Source organism: Dermacentor andersoni, chromosome 8, assembly GCF_023375885.2.
Source record: "Dermacentor andersoni chromosome 8, qqDerAnde1_hic_scaffold, whole genome shotgun sequence".
Lineage (NCBI taxonomy): Eukaryota > Metazoa > Arthropoda > Arachnida > Ixodida > Ixodidae > Dermacentor > Dermacentor andersoni.
Window position 1 is genome coordinate 117,897,769 of NC_092821.1, and position 23,381 is coordinate 117,921,149.

The window sequence follows — 23,381 nt, forward strand, 5'->3', positions numbered from 1 at the left end:
ATGGATGGATGGATGGATGGATGGATGGATGGATGGAGCTCTTGCTCTTGCCAAGCTCTTGCTATTATACTAACTAATGTCCTACCTAGGTTAAAAAAAAGGAAAAAGAAAAACACGATGAACTCCCACAACCAAATTTCCTGGCCCCCTATTGTGATCTTTGCTTTTGTATGTCTCCGTTTTTTTATCGTTCCCCTACTTTTCTTCCACCAATATTCCCAATAGCCTCTAAATCTCTATTGCGGACATGTTTACTTTCCCGCTGCTCACGCTGAACTCAAGGCCTTGAAGAAGGACAATGGTGTCTAAATCAACCGCTGGGCAGATATCTTCACACTCTAATAAAACATGCTCCATCGTTTCCCTAGCTTTACGCAGCAAGCACATGCTCTTTCTTCCTTTTTTATATCTCGCTTTATAGGTGCGTGTTCTAAGGCATCCTGATCTCGCTTCGAAAATCTCGCTTCTTTGTTGATGTGTTGCTCACCCTGCAGGCCGCATACAGGCTGGTAAGCTTCCTAGTTCTTTTCCTCCACTGTGAATCAATGTTTTTTCCTTTACAGATACCTCAACACTCTCCCAGCCCATTTACTTTCTTCCATATTCCTCAGTCGTTCTTGATAATCAATTTTACTATGAGCTTCCATCACTTCAAAACTTGTCCAGCTCATTTCACCCTGCACAACTTCATTTGTAGTCTTGCCGTGAGCGCCCAATGAGAGGCGTCCCAATGACATTTGGTTCCCATCGAGCCCTGATTGTACCCCTGATTTAAAGCAAACAACCCCCTTTCCAAAAGTAAGCCCTGGAACCATTGCACCTTTCCACATACCCCGCAGCACCTCGTACCTATTGTATCCCCATAGCGGTCTGTGTTTCATTACGGCTGCATTTCTCTTCCCCATTACTGTTATTGTTTTCCCTGTGTTTCCATATATCTCTCGCCTTCCTTTATCCATATACCAAGGTATTTATATTCTTTTACCCGAGGATTTCCTGGCCCTGTATTGTCAATATCTGTTCACTGTTTTCATTGAATACCATAACACCTGATTTTCTAACACTGAATTTCAAACCTAAATTCTTGCCTTCCTGTCCACAGATATTAGCTAGACGTCGCAAATCACTCTGCTTGCTAGCTAGCAACACAATGTCGCCCACATAAAATAACCTGGAAGCTGCTGCTCTACTACTCTACCCCCCTGTTTGTATGAGAGATTAAACCCGATATTACTTCCTTCTAGCGCCCTCTCCATCCTCACCATGTACATCATAAACAGCAGTGGGGATAAAGGGCCCCCCTGCCTCAGCCCCTTGTTGATATCGACTTTCTCCTCGCTCCTCATCCCTTCCGATTCAACGCAAACGGTATTTTCTAGGTAAATCTCTCTCAAAAGCTGCAGACAATCGTCTCCTAAGCCTTCCTCTTCCAGAATATCCCACAAAATGTTGTGGTCTAAGTTGTCATACCCTCCTGTAATGTCTAAAAAGGTCATCATATATCGATCTGCTTTCTACTCTTGATATTTCAATACACTGAGTAAGAACAAATAGGTTATCATCCAAACGCCTACCTATTCTGAAGCCATACAGAAGTTCTCCCAAAATGTCATTATTCTCAGCACATGCTTGCAGCTTTAATTTGATTGCCTGCATTGCTAACCTGCATATTACCGATGTAATGGTCAACGATCTATACGAGTGAATTCTATATTTCTGCACCTTACCTTTATAAATTAAATTAATTCTACTCTGTCGCCAACTGTCTGGTATTCGTCTATCTTTTAAAATTTTTTTCCACAGCTTTCAGCAGAGCTTCCTTACTTTTTCGACTTAGTTCATGAATAAGCCTAACAGGAATCTCGTATAGCCCTGCGGCTGTGCGCTTAGGAATTTTCTCTTCGGCTTTCTTCCAGTTGAAATTTGTCAGCACCAGCCCCTTCTCGATCTGGCTGTCTTTCATGCTCTCCATTTTTTTTTCCAAGTACAACCTCGTCATTGTCTTGGAAACATTCGGCTGTTATTTTTCGGATGTAATTTAATGCCGCTTCTCCTTCCAGTTTGTTTCCATCTTCGTCTAGGATAAGTTGTATTGTTATTGACTTCCTGCCTAATAATTTTATGCCGTTCCAAAATATTGTAGGTGCGGCCTTCTTTTTCTCACGTATTTCTGACAACAAACATTAACTTTTCACCTTTTACCTTAGCTTGCACCAGTATTAGAACCGAAGATTTTTTTCTCCCGGTATATTTCCCATTTACTGGCCACTTCATCCTGCGGCAGCTGCGTTTTTTTCCTGCCTGTGCTCCGGGGATGTTTTCTGTCGTTCGGCGATCGCCTCTCATATCTCCCTGTTCTACCATTTGTCGGTTTCTTTTTTTCCTTTCCAACGAACACGTGTTTATCTTTCCGTATTTTGTCGTTATTACACTTAGAATCTCACGATATCCCAACTCTTGGCCATTTGCCAAGTTCTTCCTCGACTCTTGTAAGTATATTTCTTATTTGTTCAGCGTTCAAATCTGGACTGGCCATTTTGCACTCCTTACTCTCTTTCCCAATTACATATCCCATTTTTAATATTATGCGTTTATAGTCACTCCCTATGCTGCTATACCCTTCCTCGTCAATGACCATTTCTCTCAACTTATCATAAATTCGTTCTGTCATCAGACAGTAATCAACGGTCGAGTGGCGGTATCCCACTTCCGACATGATCTGCTCGCCATCTGGTGGTGGTGCAAGGAACGAAGCGGCGGGCGCGCTGCGCTGTGATTGGCGGGCCTATTCGGCAAGGGAACTGCCAGGCCGCAGACACGGTCACGAAATGGCGCGAGGTTCGCAAAGGCTTCACTTTTAAAATAAAGGGGTTGCATCTTCACGATTAGGTACAATATGGTCGGTTGTACTGCAATAATAGGTCTCAGCCCTCACTGGTAAAACCCCGCCACCAGTTGGTGCTACGAACCTGGTCGCTCACATTCACTGTAATGGGGAATGTAAAAAAATTCACCCAAGGTTGTCGACCGCTGGGAACGTCTACGATCTATTTCAAAGCTTACGGAAGCGTGTTAGGTGGTCAGCGGTCCAGATAAGCTAGAGACGCTTGCAGTATTGTAGGAAGAAAAAAAGTAGGGGATATGAAGTAGACATAGAGGAAATGCTAGAGCGTGCAACGGATGTAGTAAAACCTGATTAGTTCAAGTGGACTAGGCGGGTGACTATTTCTCGGTGCGCCGTTTCAAAGGGGGTGTCGTTAGAAATCGTCCATCAACATCTCACACTTACGTCTCTGGTAACCTAATACTCCGTAAAAGCAACACGTTTATAAACGGACAAGCCACAAGATTCCTGTTGTGCATTCTCCGGCATTCACCGCCGCTCTGTCATTCTCGACAGTGACTCACCGTTGTAGAAGGTCGCGAAAACAACCGTTGTGGACCGCGGCGCGATGCAGGCAGCACGCGGCGCGAATTCGAACTCGGGATCGTCCGCAAACTGTGCAAGTGAGACGAGAGACCACGAGAGTAACTCGCACCACGCTATAATAAGAAATTCGCTGCTAAAAAAAATATTCTACCATTTGCGTAACCATTCAAGTTAAACCAGAACTGCGACGAAATTTCACTTCGGCTAAATTTCTCAAGAACGAGTAGTACGTACCGCCGAAGCAATCTATGCAAAGCCGCAGGTCTGGTAATTGCACAGCTTTCTTGTTAGCAGCCTTTAAACAGCACCTAAGCAGACGACACGTGCACCTGGCGGTCGTCGCTACGACATGTGTCCCAGCACGTCGCCTCCGAGATTCTTCACCATTCCGTAGGCGCCACCTTATCTCGGAGGTCATGCCGAGCAGCCACGTGTTCCGGGTAATTCGTCACTTCCGGAGAGCGGAACAGGTGGCTCTCTTTTTTTTAATTTCGGTATCGAAAAACGGCTGTTTTTTGCGAGCTCTTCGTGACGCGTCCGCTTTCATTTCAAACGTCAAACACTGCACGAAGGCTTCCCCATAACTACATTACCTGAAACTGTAGGCTCCTTACGCGGTACAAACTTCCGCCGCATTTGGCCTTTAAGATCGTCCCGAACTCCTACAGGGAGGCTCTCGGGAAACTGTTCACTGTAACGCCAATGCATTATCCCGAGAAGTTTGAGTGGCGCCCGCTCACGTGTGACACCAGCTATAAGGACCTCCGCTACAACGCACGCTTACTGCGTGACGGTTGCTTGACGCGGTGTGTCGACCTGCCCTCTTTGCGTTTTTTTTTTTTTTCTTTAAACCTCGCGAGTCTGCAATCTGGTATGAAAGGTACGCGGAATATTCTAGAACACTATTCACCACATGACCGCCCCTCGAATCGTCTGCTAGCCGCCGGTACGTACGCGTACATGGCGCAGATGTGAAGATATTTTGTTCCGTCGTTAGGACACTGGTCGTACTACCCTATCTGATTTTTTTTCTCTTTTTTTGGCGGCCATCTATAGTACTGTGCCTGTGCTGTCATTTCTAGGTTGTAATAAATAAAGTGTATATACAGCCCGTCCTGACTGGTCGGTAGCGCCCTACGGTCGGCCCCGAGCGCCTCGACTTGGTTTTGCTATCCGGCGCATTGAGTACATCGCAATTAGGAGGTGTTTTTATACCTCTATAAGTTCCCTAGAAATTCTCTAGAAATTAGGCGGTCGCTGCGGTCATAAAGCGCAGCGAAGCTACTGTTACAAAGTAACCGCTTGTTAGTGCTATTATGAGATGTTCCTGCTAACGATAGATTTTTTTTACTATTATTATGAACTGTATGCAAGGTGAAGACAGCGCTGGCTACTCCTCTCCCTTAGCTCACAGAAGTAAAAGAATCTCAAACAAAGAACAAATAAAGAACGCCATGACGACAATTCTAAAGTTCACATGCACACAACGAAAACAATAGCTTCATTTCTGAAAAAAAAAATTAGTCGAATTACGAGAACGTGTAATTCGCGACCAACTTCACTGCGACTTGAAGGACACGCTATTTTTCGCGACTGAGAGCCTCGAGATCGTACTCGGGCGCCTAAGCTGGGGTTGTCCAACGTGTGCCTGAATATCCCAACGAAATGCAACGGGGATCGAACCCGCGACATCGATCTCGGTAGCGCAACGCCACAGCCACTGGACTACCGCGGTGAGCCCGGCCTTCATTGCCTATAGGGTACATTATTCGCACATTTTTGTTGCGATCATTCCCCGCAACAACAAAAAAAAAATGCACGAATAATGTAGTTCCGAAGAACTATACCCCGCAGTAAAAGGGCCGCGGAGATCGAATAATGCGCGCTTGGAGAAATGTTTCTTTCATACTTAGCCGGTCACAATTGAGCCAAGCCAACAAAAAAAAAAAAACGGGATTTCAACGGTCTTGGAACTTCCAACCATCGCATGTCCCCAGAAATTACTTGACTTATTCTAACAATTGTCCACGTATATCTCCTGAGTTCCGCAAGATATAACTGCTTCTTTTAGTCATTACTAAAGCGTCAAGTAAGCCATGCACGTAAGAAAATATCGCTCGTAACGAAACCACCACACACCCCTAAGTTTCGTTACTCGTGGCGTTACTCTTGGTAATCGACTAAAAGAAAGAAAGAACTGCAAAGCAAACTTCGCGCATAGCGTCTCACTCGAAAGTTGACCACCCGGCTGCTGTTGTTGGTGATTTCTATGGTTCCTTGAAGGGCCTCGACGCCATTCTCACGTTTCCCGTGCTTGAACGTCACGGCGTCGTCTGGTCTGTGCATCAAAAAAAAAAAAAACCGAGACGCATACAGAGCTTAATTGTGCCTAATCCAAACGAACATTCGCATATAACTTCTTTGGCGAATGGTACCGCATTCGAACAACGTCGCTTTTACGCCTGCACTGCCTATACACTTCACCCCTTTGGTTGCTTGCAAGTATATCACTAATAGAATCGATGACAAAACTGCACTACAGAGTGGGCACCCTCTCGACAGATAAAGTGGATATTATTATTATCCCCTTGAGATTGGGTTGGTGGCGGATTGCGCCAAGTTCGTCTGTCTTCTGCGAACATTTTCAGAGTTAGGACCCCCAGTTCGACATAACAAACCGTTCCTCCTGAAAGGAATCAAATGTCCCACGATCTATTCTTTATGTTCACTGCTTTTGCGCCACCAGTAATCCTGTCGTCTTTTACTATTCACCACCGCCGATTCAAGTTTTTCTTTAGTATCCCCGAAGCCCATTGCCTCGGGCAGGGTCACTATAAGTCCTCAATGACTTGTGGGTGGATACTGCGACCCTAGCAAATTATGTCCTACGGTTTCCGCGCCATCTCTACAAGCTACGCAATTAGTGACGTCACCGGCATTTTTTTTTTCCTACAACACCCTGTCCTCGGACACCCTGATCTGCCATGGCTTCGAAAAGTAGTGCGCAGAGCACTACTTTGAATTGCCGTACGAATTTTCCGTTTCGTTTTGATTCGTCGCTGTTTTGACATACCTACATCGCTGGCTTCTCCCTCACGCCTATCCAGGACGTAGCTTCCGCCGCTCCAACTTTGCGTTTATTTACGCATTTACTGGTTAGTTCCTTTCTCTTTCTCCACTGCGAGTCGATGTTTCTCCTCTACAGGCTCTTAAAAACATTAGCTGCCCGTCTATTCTCCGTCACATTCATAAGTCGTTTTTTTTTTTTTTTTCGAAGCAGATACTGATTTGGGCTTCCAAGTAACGTAGTTGCGCAATAACGAAATTTCTCCAATACTTCAAAGGACGCTGTCTCCCTGCACCGCCTAATTTGTTGCTTTCCCTGGCGCCCCTAAAGCAATCCTTCCAACAGCCCCTCAATTAATCTCTATTCCAGTTTGCCCTTCAGATGTTAAGCACAACGCCGAGTCTCCATATGTAAGTCTAGGAGCCATAACCCTTTTCAAACGCCTCGTCGCAATACCTTACATTTGGCGAGCCCCCATTAGCGCTCTACGCTTCATTATGGTTGCCCTCCTCTTGCCTTTCGCTTTGAGTATTTGCTCCTGCTTTTCCAATGTCATGCTGCCTCTCTTTTATCCATGATTCCTAGGCATTTGTATTTTCCAACCCTGGGGATTTCGTTTTTCTGTTCTGTGACAATCTGATTGCAGGCGCACCATTATACGCCATAAGTTGGTTTTTCTTTTTTTTTTTTTTTTTTTTTTTTTGACTGAACCGAAATACTAGAGCCGTCGCCCGCCTCCCTGAAAATATCTACGAGAATGCTTAATATCTCATTGGCTATCCGCAAACAAAACAATGTCATCTGCGTATATCAAACCAGAAAAACTTTGTTGTTTATACCGCATGTTTATACGATAGGTTATATTCTAACCTACTTGATTCCAGCCTCCTTTCGGTGCCTATCGTGTACTGCATCATAAAGAGCAGAGGTGATAAGTGGGCAACCTAGGCGCAATCCTTTTTTAATGTAAACTGTCTTATCTCTAGGGTTAGTCCATAATTCCCGTACTCATTTGTGCTTCAGTATTCTCGTAGATTTCCTTTACTAGCGTTATGCTGTCTTCCGCCAGATCTTCACTCGCAAACAGGTTCCGCAAAATGTCTGTATTTACGCTGTCGTATGCACCACTAATAGAGAGGTTTAGCTTGTCCGGTATTCCGGTAAAACGCAGGTGGACGGGTCGTTGGGGCGGTGGCGTAAACGCGAGCGGTCTGCATGGTGCAGGCGCCTGGTGACGCAGTGATCAAACAGACAGAAACAGCTAACACTGCAGTAACCAAGTGTATTTTACTTTGTTGCGGGTGTAAATTTTTGGCAGCAACACGATTACGCGCGTGCCGAAAATTTACACCAGCAGCGAAGAAGAATACGCTCAGTTAATGGAACGTTAGCTGTTTCTGTCTATTTGATGACTGCGCCACCAGGTGGCTGCACCATGCAGACTGCTCACGTTTACGCCTCCGCCCCAACGCCTCCGCCCGCCTGCGTTTTACCGGAATACCGGACAAGCTAAACCTCTCTAATATCTAAATTAATACCCAGGAATGTCCGGTGTAAACGTCGATTTTCTGCTATAGCTATTTCTATTAGACTGGTGCAGAAGTAATTTATCGGACATGCGCGTGCCTGTTCTAAAACCATTTTGCAGTTATACCATTATACGTTGATCACTTCCGTCCATGCCTGAAACTTCCAATTTTGTGACATGCATTGTTAGCCTATAAACTGTATCTGACGATGTCGTTACCGGTCTGTATGATTCGATGTTCCTTCTGTCTGCCCTTGTGGTACAGCGGTACAAATGTGTGTCTCTCTTTGGGCACATTCCAAACGCCCCCAATCAAACAACCGTTCAAATTGGCACCAAATTATACTAGTGCTGCCATCTACCAAGGCATTTAGGAAGCTTCACTGTGTGTTTCCACTTTATTCCGTCAAGTGGCGCGGTCAGCACATTACTTTTTTGCAAACACCTTATGTTTCGGTGCCTGCTGCTGTGGCATGGGAATAAAAAACTAGCTGAAAACGCTGCTTCAACACGCCTGGTTAGTAAATCCTTTTACCCGTTTACCAAATGGAACCTAGTGATTCATATGAAACCATACGCAGGCATTTTGGGCGCCCTAATCGTTCAGTGCTTTACAGCGAAGCTGTTAGCCTCTCGGTGGTCGGCACTTTTCGTGTGCGCGCCCGTTAGCGAAAATGCGGGCCGATCTCGGCGGCAGTGCAACGCCAGGCACAGTGGCTCGTAACCGCGTAAGGCAGAGGCTTCAATTAGCACTCAGCAAAGCGAAGCGAATGGGGCATACATTCTTCGGAATCACGCATACGACATACAGAACAGCATACGTTTCAATAAACAACAAGCACATCCGAACCCCATAATTGATGATAAGGGGCTCCCGATAGCTGTGGGAAGCACGTAACGCTCCCCGCATACGTTTCACGGTCAAGGTTACTGTTGCATACGCTGCCGCGGGGTGACGGCAGCTCGCGACGTGGGGAGCGACATCCCTGCAGCCTTTCGTGTGTAAAAGAACCAGCGTAGCAACTTATTTCAATGTGTGGCGGCGTGCTGTCAAAATTACCATTACTCCCATTGCTACCACAGTACATTTAAGGCAACAAAACATTGCATATCCCCCCGCAGCCGTTGTAGCGATGGCTTTCAACGGCTTCGCTGGACGTCCGCTTTCGCAGGGACGAGACGGCCAGTCCATTTTTTAATCAACTTTTCCGGGCACTTGCTTTTGGCTGGCGTTGTTAGGGAAAAGAGGACGGGTACATCGCACCGATAAAGTCGCACAGGCCGTGCATTTGCATTTTTTGTCTGAACGCGCATTTCTTTCTTTTTTTTTTTTTTTGCATAATCGAAATTATAGCTTGCAAGTCGCTCCTCGACTGATTCACCTGCTTGGCGAGCGAAGTCGCGTGGGCCGGTGTATCCACAGGTCGCCGGTGGTCTTGGAGTTTGCGCGGCTTTGTCGGTGTGAAAGCCGAGTGTCGCGAGCCGATAGCTCTAGCAGTTAGAGATACTAATATACCTAACTATAAACTCATTACAGGTCGCAGCCTTACACGGAAGGATATTGTTGCCCTCTTATTTGAATTGCCTGACAACCCAGAACATGACGACGAGGGGGGCAGCACAAGAGACGAGGATTTCGTTCCAGAGTACGAGGAGGGCAGCGACGGTGTTCCTTCTTCTACCAGTTTGACTTCGAAGCGAAAGCGCTCGTACTCGAGAAAAAGACCAGCGAGATAGAAAATGACGCGCGAGTTGGTCCACGCTGCTCATTCAGAAGACGACGATGACGCTCCGTCAAAGAGCTGGACTAGTAACCTGCCCAACAGTACTTTAGAGTGGGCTAGAACATGTTAAGCAAGTTGGTTGGAATCTAATGAATACATTGTTGCGCCAAAAAAAGGAAAATAAAGGCTTGGGAGGGAGATTCGATCTGTCGTTTCGTACTCTCCCTCCCAAGTCTTTGTTTTCCTTTCTTGGCGCAACAATGTATTCATTAGTACTTTAGAGGTACCGAAAACGTGGTCCCGCTGTTCTGCTCTGAAACTCCTTTGACCGCAAAAAAAAAAGGCATTCTTCCTGTACTGTGATGAAGAAGTGCTTGACGTTCTTGTTGCAGAGACGAACAGGTACGCCAAGTAAGAGCATCAGCCGGGCTAGGCACGACGTTCCTAAGCAGAAGCTTGAAACCTTCCCAGGCACGCTACTTTTGATGAGTGTGAACCCTACTCAACACGTGTGCCTATATTGGAGCAGTGACAAACTTTTTGTTACGTAGAAGGAATAAGTTATGACGTTTAGGCGATTTCAAGCAATTCTCAACTGTCTTCATTTTACTGACCTTTCAAAGCTGACAGGCGCCAATATCGTTATGATCGACTCGGAAAAGGCCGTCCTCTTGTCGATACTTTGAACTAACGTTCCAAGCGGCATTACACCCCTTCATCTCATCAAGAAGTGGATGAGAGTATGATACCGTTCAAAAGACGAGCCTCTTTGAAACAGTACATGCCAATGAAGCCCATCAACAGCGCGTAAAAGGTCTGGTGCCGGGCTGATTATGTAACAGGCTATCTTCTACAGTTGCAGATTTACGAAGGAAAAGGCGGTAACCGGCCCGCTGATATAACACTAGAAGAGCATGTCGTCTTCTCACTCTCCGAGGATGCCCAAGAGGGTTCTCAGCTTGTTCTTAATTGACATATATTTTTTTAGTACCACGCGACTCCTTGAAGTGCTTTCCGAGAAGGGCATTCTTGCAACTGGCACTGTCCACGTCAACCGCAATGACTTGCCTCAAATGATCAAGAGTAACGAAAGAAGAGCATTTGTGGTGGTCCAAAGGCCCAGTAACTACGGACCAATGGAAGGACAGCAAATGTGTCACTGCCATGTCAAACTTCCACAATCCGAAAGCAGTTGTAGAGGTCAACCGAAGGCTTTCTCGTGGCGCTCTTGTAGGAGTTACCTGCCCGAAGTCGATACCTGACTACAACACCTGGATGGGCGGCGTAGATTGATTTAATCAGAAGCGCAGTGCGTACTCAGCAGGCCACCGCTCTAAAAAAGGTGGCACAGAATTTTCTATTATCTACTGGACGCCTATGTTGCAAATGCTCTCGTGCAGTTTTCCGCGCACTACGAGACCACATACTTGTTATTTCGGCTTTTCCTTGGCCCCAGGCTACGTTCGGCTGGACCGCAGGCTAATGGACAAACCTTCAGGGCACTGCAAGGGACTGTCGCCCATAAGAACAAGAAGTGGACTGCAAGTGGTCAGCAGATGGTAGGAGCGCCTGACGACATCAGATTTCTCGGCCAAGACCATCACCCAGAGCGGTCGACCAGCAGACCGAGATGTGTAGGTGGTGCTCCACGGCGCAAACGCAGGTTCGAACGAGCTTTCTGTGCAGCAAATGCGTAGTTCCGCTGTGCGTTGAATGTTTTATGCCATTTCACAAGTGAACAGCACCACTGTCTTTGTAAATGTCGCTCCTGTTAGACATTGCCTTTTCGTTGTGAACCGCCTGTGGACAGCGGTACAAATGTGTAACACATTTCATTCCTTGTAGTAAAGTCAGTGGTACATATACGTACCACTCTTTCCAAAATCTGCTGCATCAAATTTCTTGAAAAAAGTGTCAAACAACTTTTGGCCTCCTTGATGCTGTTCTTCAGTTTTTAAGAACCAAACTTAAAATAAAAAGTAGCGCCTCACAAACGCTTTTGAATTAGGTTCAGCCTACTATGTTGTCGCCAACTCTCATGAATTTCGTTTTTCTCCTTCACAATTTTTTTACATTATTTTTGTAGTGAGTCCTTGCTTTTTGGCCGCAGCTTATTGATTAGCTTCGCCGGTATTCCAGCCAATCTTGTTGCGGCACGGCTTGCTAGTTTTCTCTTCCCACTTTTACGGCGAAGCTGTATATAGCTACCCTTCGGCGGTGGCACATGTTCGTCTGTATACTCGTAGCGTTGACAAGAAAACATTTTACTCTCCAGTTTCTCGCGAATGCTCTAGAGCTCTCAAGTTAATGTAGGTATATTGGGGGAAAATCCCACTGAAATTGGCCGCTAAATGTATCCGTTACGCCGAGTTTCATTTACTTGTCATGATTACTTAGTTCACAGTGAAGTTGTAAACGTTACAAAATTCTCGTCTGCTGTAAATGCATGGCCGTCTGCGGAGGGAGATGGTTACAGAAAACGGCTTTAACTCTTGTTTTATCGAAACTATTCCAAAACATATTATACGACAACTAGCCGTTAACACGACTCTAACATTACGCCGAGTTTCATCTACTTTATATAATTACGTAGTTCCCAGTGAAGTTGTAAATATTGTAAAATTCCCGCCTGCCATGCGGCGGTACTTGTACACGTCACTATTTCATAGAAGAATAAATCGCCCTACAGTCAAAAGATGTATTCGTTGCTTATGTCCTTGAATAGCGGTAATAATAATAATAATAATACCTATATTACATAGATGCGTCGATTAAGGTAAAACACATCACAGCTTGCCTGCTCGTCCTTCTTCACAAGGTGGAAGGGCTGATTTTTTTTCCCCTAGATGACGTTGTTCAGGAGCAGTTTCTTTTATGCATCAATGCCCCCAGGCCTGCACTTTCACTACTTTCGAGTGGTTTTGCTATGCTTCGGGTAATGTATTTCATTGCGTCGACACGACCAGGGATAATCGACAAACCTGTACAATTGTATTTTCTCCTTAGATATTTCGCGTCATTCCGGAAAACATTTCAAAGTTCTTTAGGTTGTCCCACACGCTCCTGAAAGAAGTCAGCGATTATGTTTGTCTAATTTTCCGCTCGATCAGGTTGCGGACTTACCGCTTCTTCTGACGGTGTAAGTCCTATTCTTCATCTATTTTTTGCTCTTGTGCCTTTTTCGCATGTCTGTGCTATCCGGGTGCCTTGCACAGGCTTCTTCAATGGCCTTCCCGATTTCCCCATTCCACCAACTACGCGCTGTTTTTTTATCTTCTAGAAGTCCACCGGAATACGTTCTTTTTTTTATTATTATTAACTATTACGTGCTCTATTTTGCTGCAGTCTTTTGGTGTTTCCGTATTTCCTGCTCCGTCCGACCTAGCATGCTGAGCACTACAATTTAGCCCGCTAGGGTGACGATTTTACTCTTTCTTTGGATTTAGTATGGAGGGGAATAGCGCGAACGCAGTCCCCCACTACCAAAAATTGCATGCCCCATCTGCCCCAGTTTGGGGTAGTGGCAGGGGTCAGCACGAGCGCAGTGCAATGCCCGCGCCTCTCCCTGGAGACACCGCCTCGCTGATCACGGTAATCCCGGCACCAGGTAAGTATGCCGAGGAGTGGTCTCGCACGGCCTCCACACTCCGCAGAGACGGCAACCTCGTTTCGGTTTGGGATGAGTTGCCGGACAAAAATTAACACCGTTTACTGAAGAGTTTGGTCACTGCGTTGGTAAAAGTAGGGATACTTTTCATTTCTCCCTCGGTCCTTTTATTGAGATGCATCAAGCGGTGCACAGAACATTAAATAAGCTGTATTGAGTGCTCAAAAGCAACACATATCTCAGACAACGTAAAGCTTCGTGTCATCGACTGGTGGCGGAGCCACTTACCCCCACCACAGTAACTGCAACCATACAAGTATAGCGTAGGAAACTCTATAATTGCATGGCGACGGGCGACGCCATGGGCGACGCGAACGGACGTAGAGTACGTCGAGATACCGACCGCACCGTTACAAGAAAAAAATTGGACAACCACAACACCCGAGAGATGCCTCACAGTTTGGAGCGAACAGCACGTTTCTACAGCGAAATCTCGACGCAGCCATGCTGCCCTGCACGGCTTCTCATTACTTAAAAAGCATGAATGCGGTTGAAGCAGTACGAAATCCCGCGGTGTTTTATTCGAGCTATGACGAACTGTAGTCGATTGGACAATTCCTGTTACAGAGAAAACTCGGCAACCGTATGATTCGTCCGTGTCGGCGGAAGCGACGGAGGATGGAAGGCTTGGTCACAAGTGTTCGCAAGTTTGTGAGCGCACGGCCAGTTTTCATGAAAAGTGAACCGCGCTGCGGTCTATTTCTGGCCTTACATTTCACATCGCTGAGCGCATCGATAAAGGACAACGTCGTCGCGAAGATATGCTACCACGAAATTAGGTTCTGTAAGTATGCAGGCCTGCGTGAGTGTGGCCACTGCGTCATATGTGATACGCTGGGGTGTTTTGAGTCTCCGGAATATCTGGTTCGGCTATGCAGCTAGATCTAACAAATGACGATGTGCAAAAAACCATGCTCACACGAAACGGCTTGAGATATCTTAGAGAAGTCCTTTAGAGGCTTGATCAAGAGGGGGCGGCAGGAATATTCCTTTTGTTCTATTTACCATAGGCTCACAAATTGATTGATTCTCTGGCAGATAAAGCAAATAAGTTTTTGTTTGTATATATACCTGAGTCACATTACAAAAGACCTGTACCCTAAGTGATGTAATTATGCACCTCATGAAAAGATATAACTGTTTTCTTATGCCCCTGGAAAAGCTTGGAAGCCATGTATTTCCAATTCACTACAGCCTTTATATATATAAAGTACATTGCATGCTCAGTGCAATAAATTTGCTCAGAGTGGAGGTATATGCAAGAAAGTGTCAATTTGAGTGCGTGTTTCGAATGAAGTGTGGATGTGGATCACAGACAGTAGGATTTCTTGGATTCAGGAAATCCAAGTGCATTTGCAAGAAAATTTCGAGGAAATTACCCCTTTGCATAAAGCAAAATCCTGTGCTTGACATATGCGACTCATGGGCACGCAGAGGAAGATTCACTACATATCAGACTTGTATGTAAAAAACTACATGTGGAAAAGCAATGAATTTTAGCACTAAAAACATGATCACAGAAAGAAAAGAACACAAAAGCAGGATGAGTACGTCTTGTCTAAATGTCCGTCCCCTTTTGTGATCGTGTTTTTGGTACTGAATGCATTACAAAGCCGGCAATATAATTACTAATAGAGATAAGACAGTTCAAGTGGCTGAGGAGTTCTATAGAGATTTATACAGTACCAGTGGCACCCACGACGATAATGGAAGAGGGAATTGTCTAGAGGAATTTGACATCCCACAAGTAACGCTGGAAGAAGTAAAGAACGCCTTGGGAGCTATGAATAGAGGGCAGACAGCTGGGGAGGATCAGGTAACAGCAGATTTCTTAAAGGATGGTGGGCAGATTGTTCTAGAAAAACTGGCCACCCTGTATACGCAATGCTTCATGACCTCGAGCGTACCGGAATCTTGGAAGAACGCCAACATAATCCATAAGAAAGGGGACGCCAAGGACTTGAAAAATTATAGACCGATCAGCTTACTATCCGTTGCCTACAAGTATTTACTAAGGTAATCGCAAATAGAATCAGGACCACCTTAGACTTCTGTCAACCAAAGGACCAGGCAGGATTTCCTAAAGGCTACTCAACAATAAACCTTATTCACACTATCAATCAGAAGATAGAGAAAAGTGCGGAATATAACCAACCCTTATATATAGCTTTCATGAATACGAGAAAGCGTTTGATTCAGTCGAAACCTCAGCAGTCATGGAGGCATTATGGAATCAGGGAGTAGGCAAGCCGTATGTAAGTATACTGAAAGATATCTACAGCGGCTCCACAGCCACCGTAGTCCTCCATAAAGAAACCAATAAAATCCCAATAAAGAAAGGCGTCAAGCAGGGAGACACGATCTCTCCCATGCTATTCACAGCGTGCTTACAGGAGGTATTCAGAGACCTGGAGTGGGAAGAATTGCGGATAAAAGTTGATGGAGAATACCTTAGTAACTTCCAATTCGCTGATGATATTGCCTTGCTTGGTAACTCAGGGGACCAACTGCAATGCATGCTCACTGACCTGGACAGGCAAAACAGAAGGGTGGGTCTAAAAATTAATCTGCAGAAAACTAAAGTAATGTTTAACAGTCTCAGAAGAGAACAGCAGTTTACGATAGGTAGCGAGGCACTGGAAGTGGTAAGGGAATACATCTACTTAGGACATGTAGTGACTGCAGATCTGGATCATGAGACTGAAATAATCAGAAGAATAAGAATGGGCTCGGGTGCGTTTGGCAGGCATTTTCAAATCATGAACAGCAGGCTGCCATTATCCCTCAAGAGAAAAGTGTATAACAGCTGTGTCTTACCACTACTCACCTACGGGGCAGAAACCTGGAGGCTTACGAAAAGGGTTCTATTTAAATTGAGGACGACGCAACAAGCTATGAAAAGAAGAATGATGGGTGTACCGTTAAGGTATAAGAAGAGAGCAGATTGGGTGAGGGAACAAACGCGAGTTAATGACATCTTAGTTGAAATCAAGAAAAAGAAATGGGCATGGGCAGGGCATGTAATGAGGAGGGAAGATAACAGGTGGTCATTAAGGGTTACGGACTGGATTCCAACAGAATGGCAGCGCAGCAGGGGGTGGCAGAAAGTTAGGTGGATGCATAAGATTAAGAAGTTTGCAGGGACAACATGGCCACAATTAGCACATGACCGGGGTAGTTGGAGAAGTATGGGAGAGGCCTTTGCCCTACAGTGGGCGTAGCCAGGCTGATGATGACGATGATGATGCATTACTGTCTCACATGGACGAACTAGCCAAACAGCAAGTGCTAGTAAAATTACACATAATTAATTACTTATAATCAGTTAATTTTGGTAGTAGTGTAATTGCACGATTACTCTTTTTACTTGGTAACGCTCACTGTAATTCAGCTACTTTCTGTAACCAGTTACAAGTTGCCTTATTGATGAGACAAGCTGTAACAGGTGATGAAGCTTTGAGCATTTGAATTTGGTGAGAAGTACAGCAGAACATTTGTGCTATGCATCAGCATTGCGGATGTGCATATTTCAGACAGGCAGATTTAGACGTTGATGCCAGAAAATCACCCACGGATGATTTTTTTCAGTTTGCGTTGGCCCTACTGGGACTGCCTTTTCCCAGCACCCAAAACAATAAAGCACTGCACTTCATAGAGGATACAGACGTGAGCATCATGATGCTGAGTCACCGCAATCTTGTGCATAAGGTTTTTTTTTTTTTTTACGTTGCAACGCCGCCCTTCCTTCCAGCGCGCATATTGAATGAGTTTTTCAGTGTCACTGCTGGTGCCTTCACAAGAAAATGAGGGAGAATTAGCAACAACAAAATTTTTTAAAAGCAATTTTTTTGTGAATATGCACAAGTTGCCATCCCAGCATGCCAAACATAAAAGTACCATGATTCTTTTTTGTTTTGACCCTACACAAGTGTCGGCTGGAACCACCTTCCTGCTTCCACCATTCACATCACTGATACATCTACTTTCCAAATAGCAGTCTACATTGTCATTGTGTAACATATTTTTCTATATATAATTGTGTGCATATTATTTTGCTTTGCTACAATGCCTTTCTGTAGTGCCTTCAGGTCTTGAAAGTATGTAAAATAAATAAATTAATTAACATGTGAAGGGCTGAAGAAGATGCATGTCGATAAATGTTGGGAGGAAAGTAGCATCAACATAATCGATTACATTTTAGCAATTGCTTAATTTCTTTCGTGGGAGAGTAGTTGGTCATTGTGATTGATTACATCTTTTTTCAGTTAGTCGTAATTGTAATTAGTTGCTTTTTTTTTCTGTAACAAGTACAAGTCTACTCGATATCATGAAAACTTCACCTCACATAATGTCTCGTGGCCTCAAATGCAATTAGAATAGCACATGCAATTCAGACTTATTTCAAGCTCACTCAGACTTACAGAAACTCCGATTCACTGACACTCTGTATCACACTCACTGCTACTTCAACTCACCTCAACTCAGACTAATTCGAACTTGCCGGGCTTTCATTCAGACTCATGGGTGGCTCCGAGTCTGAGTGAACTGACTCATAAGTCAGCTTACAGCAGAACTGAAAGCTGGAAGAGTTGGTACCTGTTCATATTCACATGTTGGGTTGCACACCAAACACATGGATGAAGGAAAGGACTACACGTCTTGCAAGCTTCGTCATGCAAACCTTCGCCCAATCTCGCTAACCTCGTGTCTTGGAAAGCTTTTCGAGCGTGTGGTATCAGCGAGGCTCGCACAGCACATGACAGACCATGACTTTTACCCTCACAGCATGGCGGGATTCCGCCCCCATTTGTCCACACAAGACGCCATGTTGCAAATCACCCATGACATCTTCGATCTGCTCATTCTAAGCCACACCAAGGCAGTCTTGGCTTTGGATTTATCCAAAGCCTTTGATCGCGTCGAACATCACGCGATCATGACTGCACTCTCCCCACTGAATGTGGACGCACGTACGTACACCTACATTCAGACATTCCTCACAACGCGCACGGCTGAGCTTCACTTCGACCCGCTCACCTACCTCACATACTCTCTAAAAAGCGTAGGCACCCCGCAAGGCTCTGTCCTCTCACCATTCGTATTTAATATCACTCTCATCCCCTTAGCACGACAATTGGCAAATGTTCCTCACCTGAAACATACTGTCTATGCTGACGACATTGCGTTATGGACTACCCATGGCAGTGATGGCGCCATACAGGACACCATCCAAGCAGCCACCAATCTGACCCAAAACTATGCAGTTAGCGTAGGACTTTCTTGTTCCCCAGAGAAGTCCGAGCTGCTGTGCATTTAGCCCAAGAACCGCAACTCGCCCTGCTCCCCCATCGTCATCGAGCTGGACGGTAGACCGATACCAGAGGTTGAAATCCTCAGGATACTTGGTATGCATATCCAGAGTGATGGGAAGCACACGACTACACTCCGGAGACTCAAGCAGGTAGTAGAGGTGATCTCGCACCTCATCCGCTGGGTCTCGGGCCACCACAAAGGCATGAGGGAGCGTGATCTATGCAGCCTTGTTCATGCCTTTGTACTCAGCCGTGTACTCTACTCCATCCCTTATCTCAAACTCTCTCGCCGTGAAGCTGACGCCATGGACACTCTCATTCGCCGGGCATACAGTCACCCTCCACCTTCCCATAAGCACATATACCAACCGACTCTTACAATTAGGCCTCCACAACACAATCGGGGAACTTGTAGACGCGCACCGCCAAACACAATACCTTCGTCTCACACAAACCAACACTGGCCGGTACATTCTGCATTCCCTTGGAATCCGGACACCAGCCAACAATCCGACGTTACGTCCTATATCAAAACTCTTGCACCGCGAACTGCTCATTAAGCCACTCCCCCAAAACATGCACCCCGACCGCCACGATAAGCACCGCAGAGCTCGAGCCACAGCACTCCACCGTTGTTGTGGCTCGGAACCGCATGCCGTATGGGTAGACGCAGCCTGCAAGGGCGATGAAGCAGTTGCTGCCATGGTGGATTACACTCTCTCTCCACTCGGAACGCACACACAAGCAACCCTTTGGCGCCACTTACAAACACACACTCTCCCATCTCCTCTCACTCTTTCTCGCTATCACCCACTTTTTCCTCACATCAGCCTGTAATCTCTGTCCCGAACCTTGCGCTTCTGCTCTCCACCTACTTTCTCATTGCCCGGCGGATCGTCCCCCACGGGGCCTAGAGCACCTGAAGACCTGGGAGGACTGGAAGACCCTGCTGCGCTCTTGAGACCTGGCCGTGCAGACCTTGGCTACTGATCGGGCTGCCAGCATTATGGACCAAAATAACATAAACGCTCAAGTGCAGTGGGGTCGTGCGGGGGCCTGGGGGCCTGCGTGCCCCAAACTCCTCAGTCTGTACAATAAAGTTTTTTATGATGATGATGATGATGATGTCTGTTGCACTTGTGTAGTCTCTTCCGTCGTCCGTGTGTTTCATGAGCAACTCAAGGTATGAACTGTAAGTTTACCAATGTATGGTGCTGAAGCATCACATGCAAAATCGTGATTGCTGTTAAATTAGCCTTCGCTACAGCACCTCGTGCTGCAGAGTGGTCAAAAGAGCACCACCTCTGCTTGATTCAGACAATAAAGTGGCTATTTAAATGTATGACTACATGGGCGTGAGCAAAGGCAGAAAAAAAAAAATTTGTGCCAGGCAAGACGATGGCAACGAATTATGGTGTACAGGCACGGACAGTTCATAATGGAGCACAAGGCAACACGGCGAGATGACAAGCAAGGACACATCAATGAAAGAGCTTACAGCTCTGCTCTGGGGCGTTATCAAACTTGGGACTCTCAAAGCTTTACAGAAGGCATCGCCATTCACGGCTTGAGCCATTCCTGGAAAAATCTGCAGTAATAGCTTGTAGGCTTCAGCCGAAGCTTAAATGTCCCTGTGACGGTGCTTGGTCCTTTAAGCCAACATCAGTTGCCACGTAAGTTCTGTCTTATACATTGTGTCAGTGCTACTACGTATGCCAAGAAGTCAATGCTACCGGTGTCAACCTGTAAACATATACCTGTCATTCACGGGCAATCTATCAGGCCTTACACCTTTCGATAGGTGGCCTAGGTTTAACATTTCTGGAAACAACTAAAGCAGGAGGTCAGAGTGAAGAACTTTAGGGCTTGGTTTCTGTGTTTGGCATGCATATGGTGTTAGTGTGTTGACTTCTCACTTACTGCAGTAGCTGTACATGTAGCTGCAGTAGCTGTACACTTTCTATTTCTGACAGCTGGTGCTCTCTGTATTGTTCATACTTTGGTTATATGTTGTAACCATATTTATTTTGCATCTTTCAATGTGTATGCACGCATGTTTTTCTTCATATTGCGCATATGTTTTCATATCATGCTCCAGTACAGCGTCGACTCCTCTCCACCAAGTTGGATTTGCTGTGTAGTGTCCATGTGTGTGTAGCACTGGCAGCAGCTCTCATCACCTTCACCATGCCAACCAGCTTCATCATCCTACCCTGTCCCCACAAACCCCTTTCCCACCGTGGAGTAACAGGCTAGAGGCTCATCACTCAGGCCAACGTCTCCACCTTTCTCTAAATAAAGTTCCTCTCTTTCTACAGCTTTTGTCTGCGTAGGATATATACTTTCTTAATCGTATTACTCTAGCATTTCATATATTGTGACATTTAGGTTCCTTAAGCTAACATCATTTAGTACTTTGTTGTCATGGTTATGTTCCAATAGTGTTCTAATTCTTGTATTGTCGATTACTCCTAAGAGGTCCCCTGGCAGTTTTGTAACTCCAGGACCTCCTCCTGTACTACCACTTGATGAATAAATCAAATTTAGAAAATGTGCATGGGTATAAAGTGCTGTCTTTCATGAGGTGCTGTTCTGCCTGCCTCCTTCCCGAGTTGCTCCCAACAGCACGTGACAATGACACCAACACAAGAGACCAGAACTGGTGTACTGTGAACTGGGAGGGTACTGTGCATTAAGACCCTTAAATTGCTTCAGAGACCTAAGTATGAGGCCATCCAAACACTGAACACTCGAAATGCCACATTCAAGTTTACAAAATCCAGAAAGTCTGAGAAATCTCTGCCGTCTTAAATGTATGTATGTATGTATGTATGTATGTATGTATGTATGTATGTATGTATGTATGTATGTATGTATGTATGTATGTATGCTTTACTTCCACAAAAACTAAATACAGCCTTGCGGGGGTAAATATACAGTAAACATTACTACCAAACTTTAAGTCATCCTAAAAGGATAGCTTACTAACTCGAACTGCTGAAAGCATTACTTTAACAAGCTAAGAGCTTTCATAAGAAAATGACACAAATGTAGGACAGGATTCATTATGAATGGCATGCAAAAGGAATGATGACACAAGCAAAGAAATGATCAGAATGCAGCACGCTCACAACTGAATAAAAGTTATTTCAGCACAGGCACCAGGCATTTAAACAATAAATAGTGCAGTCACATGACAAAAAAAAACAGTCTAATGAAATATATAGCCGCGTGTAGACATCTGGTATAGTCATCAACACAACACAAGGCAGTAAAGAGACAACTGATTACACATAGAGTTAAGAACTTAAAAAGAAATCTATTTTTTGTTGGTGCAATTGATGGTTGGCTCACACATTGGTCACCTGAGTGGTGGTTGTGGAAGGCCTTCATGATTTTAAAAGTCACTTGATTACCATTCCTAAATAGAAAGCTTTTTTTTTTACTTCACAATGCGCTTACATAGCTGGCAGTGTTGACCAAGATGAGAATATGTTATTTCTAACAGACAGCACATTGCTGTCTCTTAACATGTATTTTCTTTTATTTCACATGTAATTTAAATTTAGGTTGGCCGTAACTGTACGGATAGTCAGTTGCTTTCTTTTTTTATTGGCTTGTGTAGTGTTTATGACTATGAGATGTCTACATGTAGCCTTATATTTTATTTAGCTGCTCTTTTTTCGTCATGCGACTACATTGTTTTCTACATAAATGCTGGTGCCTGCAACAAAATAAATTTTCTTCAGTTCTGAAAGTGCTAGTATCACACGTGACTATACAAAAACAAGTGGATTAATTAAAGATTAGTTTTCGTGCATTCATGCCAATCGGGAGTGCTACACACCCTGTGCTCCAGGCACCAATTTGACTGGACAAGAGAAGCTTATTACGATATACATGGTCATGCAATACATACTCCCACAAACTGTGATATACAAATAATGTTATGTATGCGGTTAAAAGAATATGTCGCCATAGGTCGGTATTCTCACTCATAAGTACAGCGACTCATAATCCCTCAACACTGATTTCACAGGCATGAGACAGAGCACTTGAGAGTGATGAACATTGTGAATGGACGTAAGTATGAAGGGAGTGAGTGCCAGTCGATTTGAGTGGACCACAGCGAGTGCACGTTAACGTGATTACAAATAAAAATGAGTTACTGATTGCGAGTGGACGTGAGTGATGGAATGAGTGATAAAGTGCCTGCGGGAGCTGATGCGCATATGAACGTGAGTAGTGCCAGTAAGTGTGAATGGAAGCGACTAGTAATACTAGCGAGTGTTAGTGAGCAGGAATGTGAGTGAGTGCTGACGAGTCTAAGTGCACATGAATATGAGTGAGTATCTAGCCTTAAACAACATTGGCGAGTATCCACTTATACTGCCAACCTACGAGTGTCACACCACGGTCATAAGCAGTGCTGCCTAACGCTCTTGGGGACAGATATGATACACAAACACAAATACCACAAAAATTTACCAGGAAGATAGCCGCCGTCATAGCTCAATTGGTAAGAGAATCACATGCTTAATGCAGAGGATGTGGATTTGACTTCCACCAGTGGCAAGTTGTCAACTTTCATTTCCCTTTTGCTTATCATTTACACGTTTAAATTAACACTGCACTTAATTTCCCCTATGCTTT

General features: G+C 45.0%; 1 protein-coding gene, 1 long non-coding RNA gene and 1 other non-coding gene across 12 annotated transcripts in view; 1 reads left to right on the plus strand and 2 right to left on the minus strand.

The window, feature by feature from the left end:
• The window catches only part of LOC126529160 (uncharacterized), an 89,650-nt gene that overhangs the window by 15,386 nt on the left and 50,883 nt on the right, over nucleotides 1-23,381 (minus strand). For 6 of the 10 annotated variants that reach the window (XM_055069642.2, XM_072289864.1, XM_072289862.1 and 3 more), the window contains exons 2-3: nucleotides 5,660-5,768; nucleotides 3,409-3,499 (exon numbers count right to left, since the gene is read on the minus strand). In XM_055069642.2, the coding sequence (XP_054925617.2) occupies nucleotides 3,409-3,499; nucleotides 5,660-5,768 (200 nt within the window). Of the gene's footprint in view, nucleotides 1-3,408; nucleotides 3,500-5,659; nucleotides 5,769-9,407; nucleotides 9,569-12,872; nucleotides 13,356-23,381 lie in introns of those variants that run through there. The other 4 variants (XM_050176756.3, XM_055069650.2, XM_072289865.1 and 1 more) reach the window with 3 other exon arrangements.
• Nucleotides 13,201-13,364, minus strand: LOC126529489 (U1 spliceosomal RNA). The gene has a single exon (XR_007599232.2). It is a non-coding gene; the product is annotated as a U1 spliceosomal RNA (small nuclear RNA).
• Nucleotides 13,708-19,844, plus strand: LOC129384328 (uncharacterized). The gene is made up of 2 exons (XR_008612064.2): nucleotides 13,708-14,200; nucleotides 19,643-19,844. It is a non-coding gene; the product is annotated as an uncharacterized lncRNA (long non-coding RNA).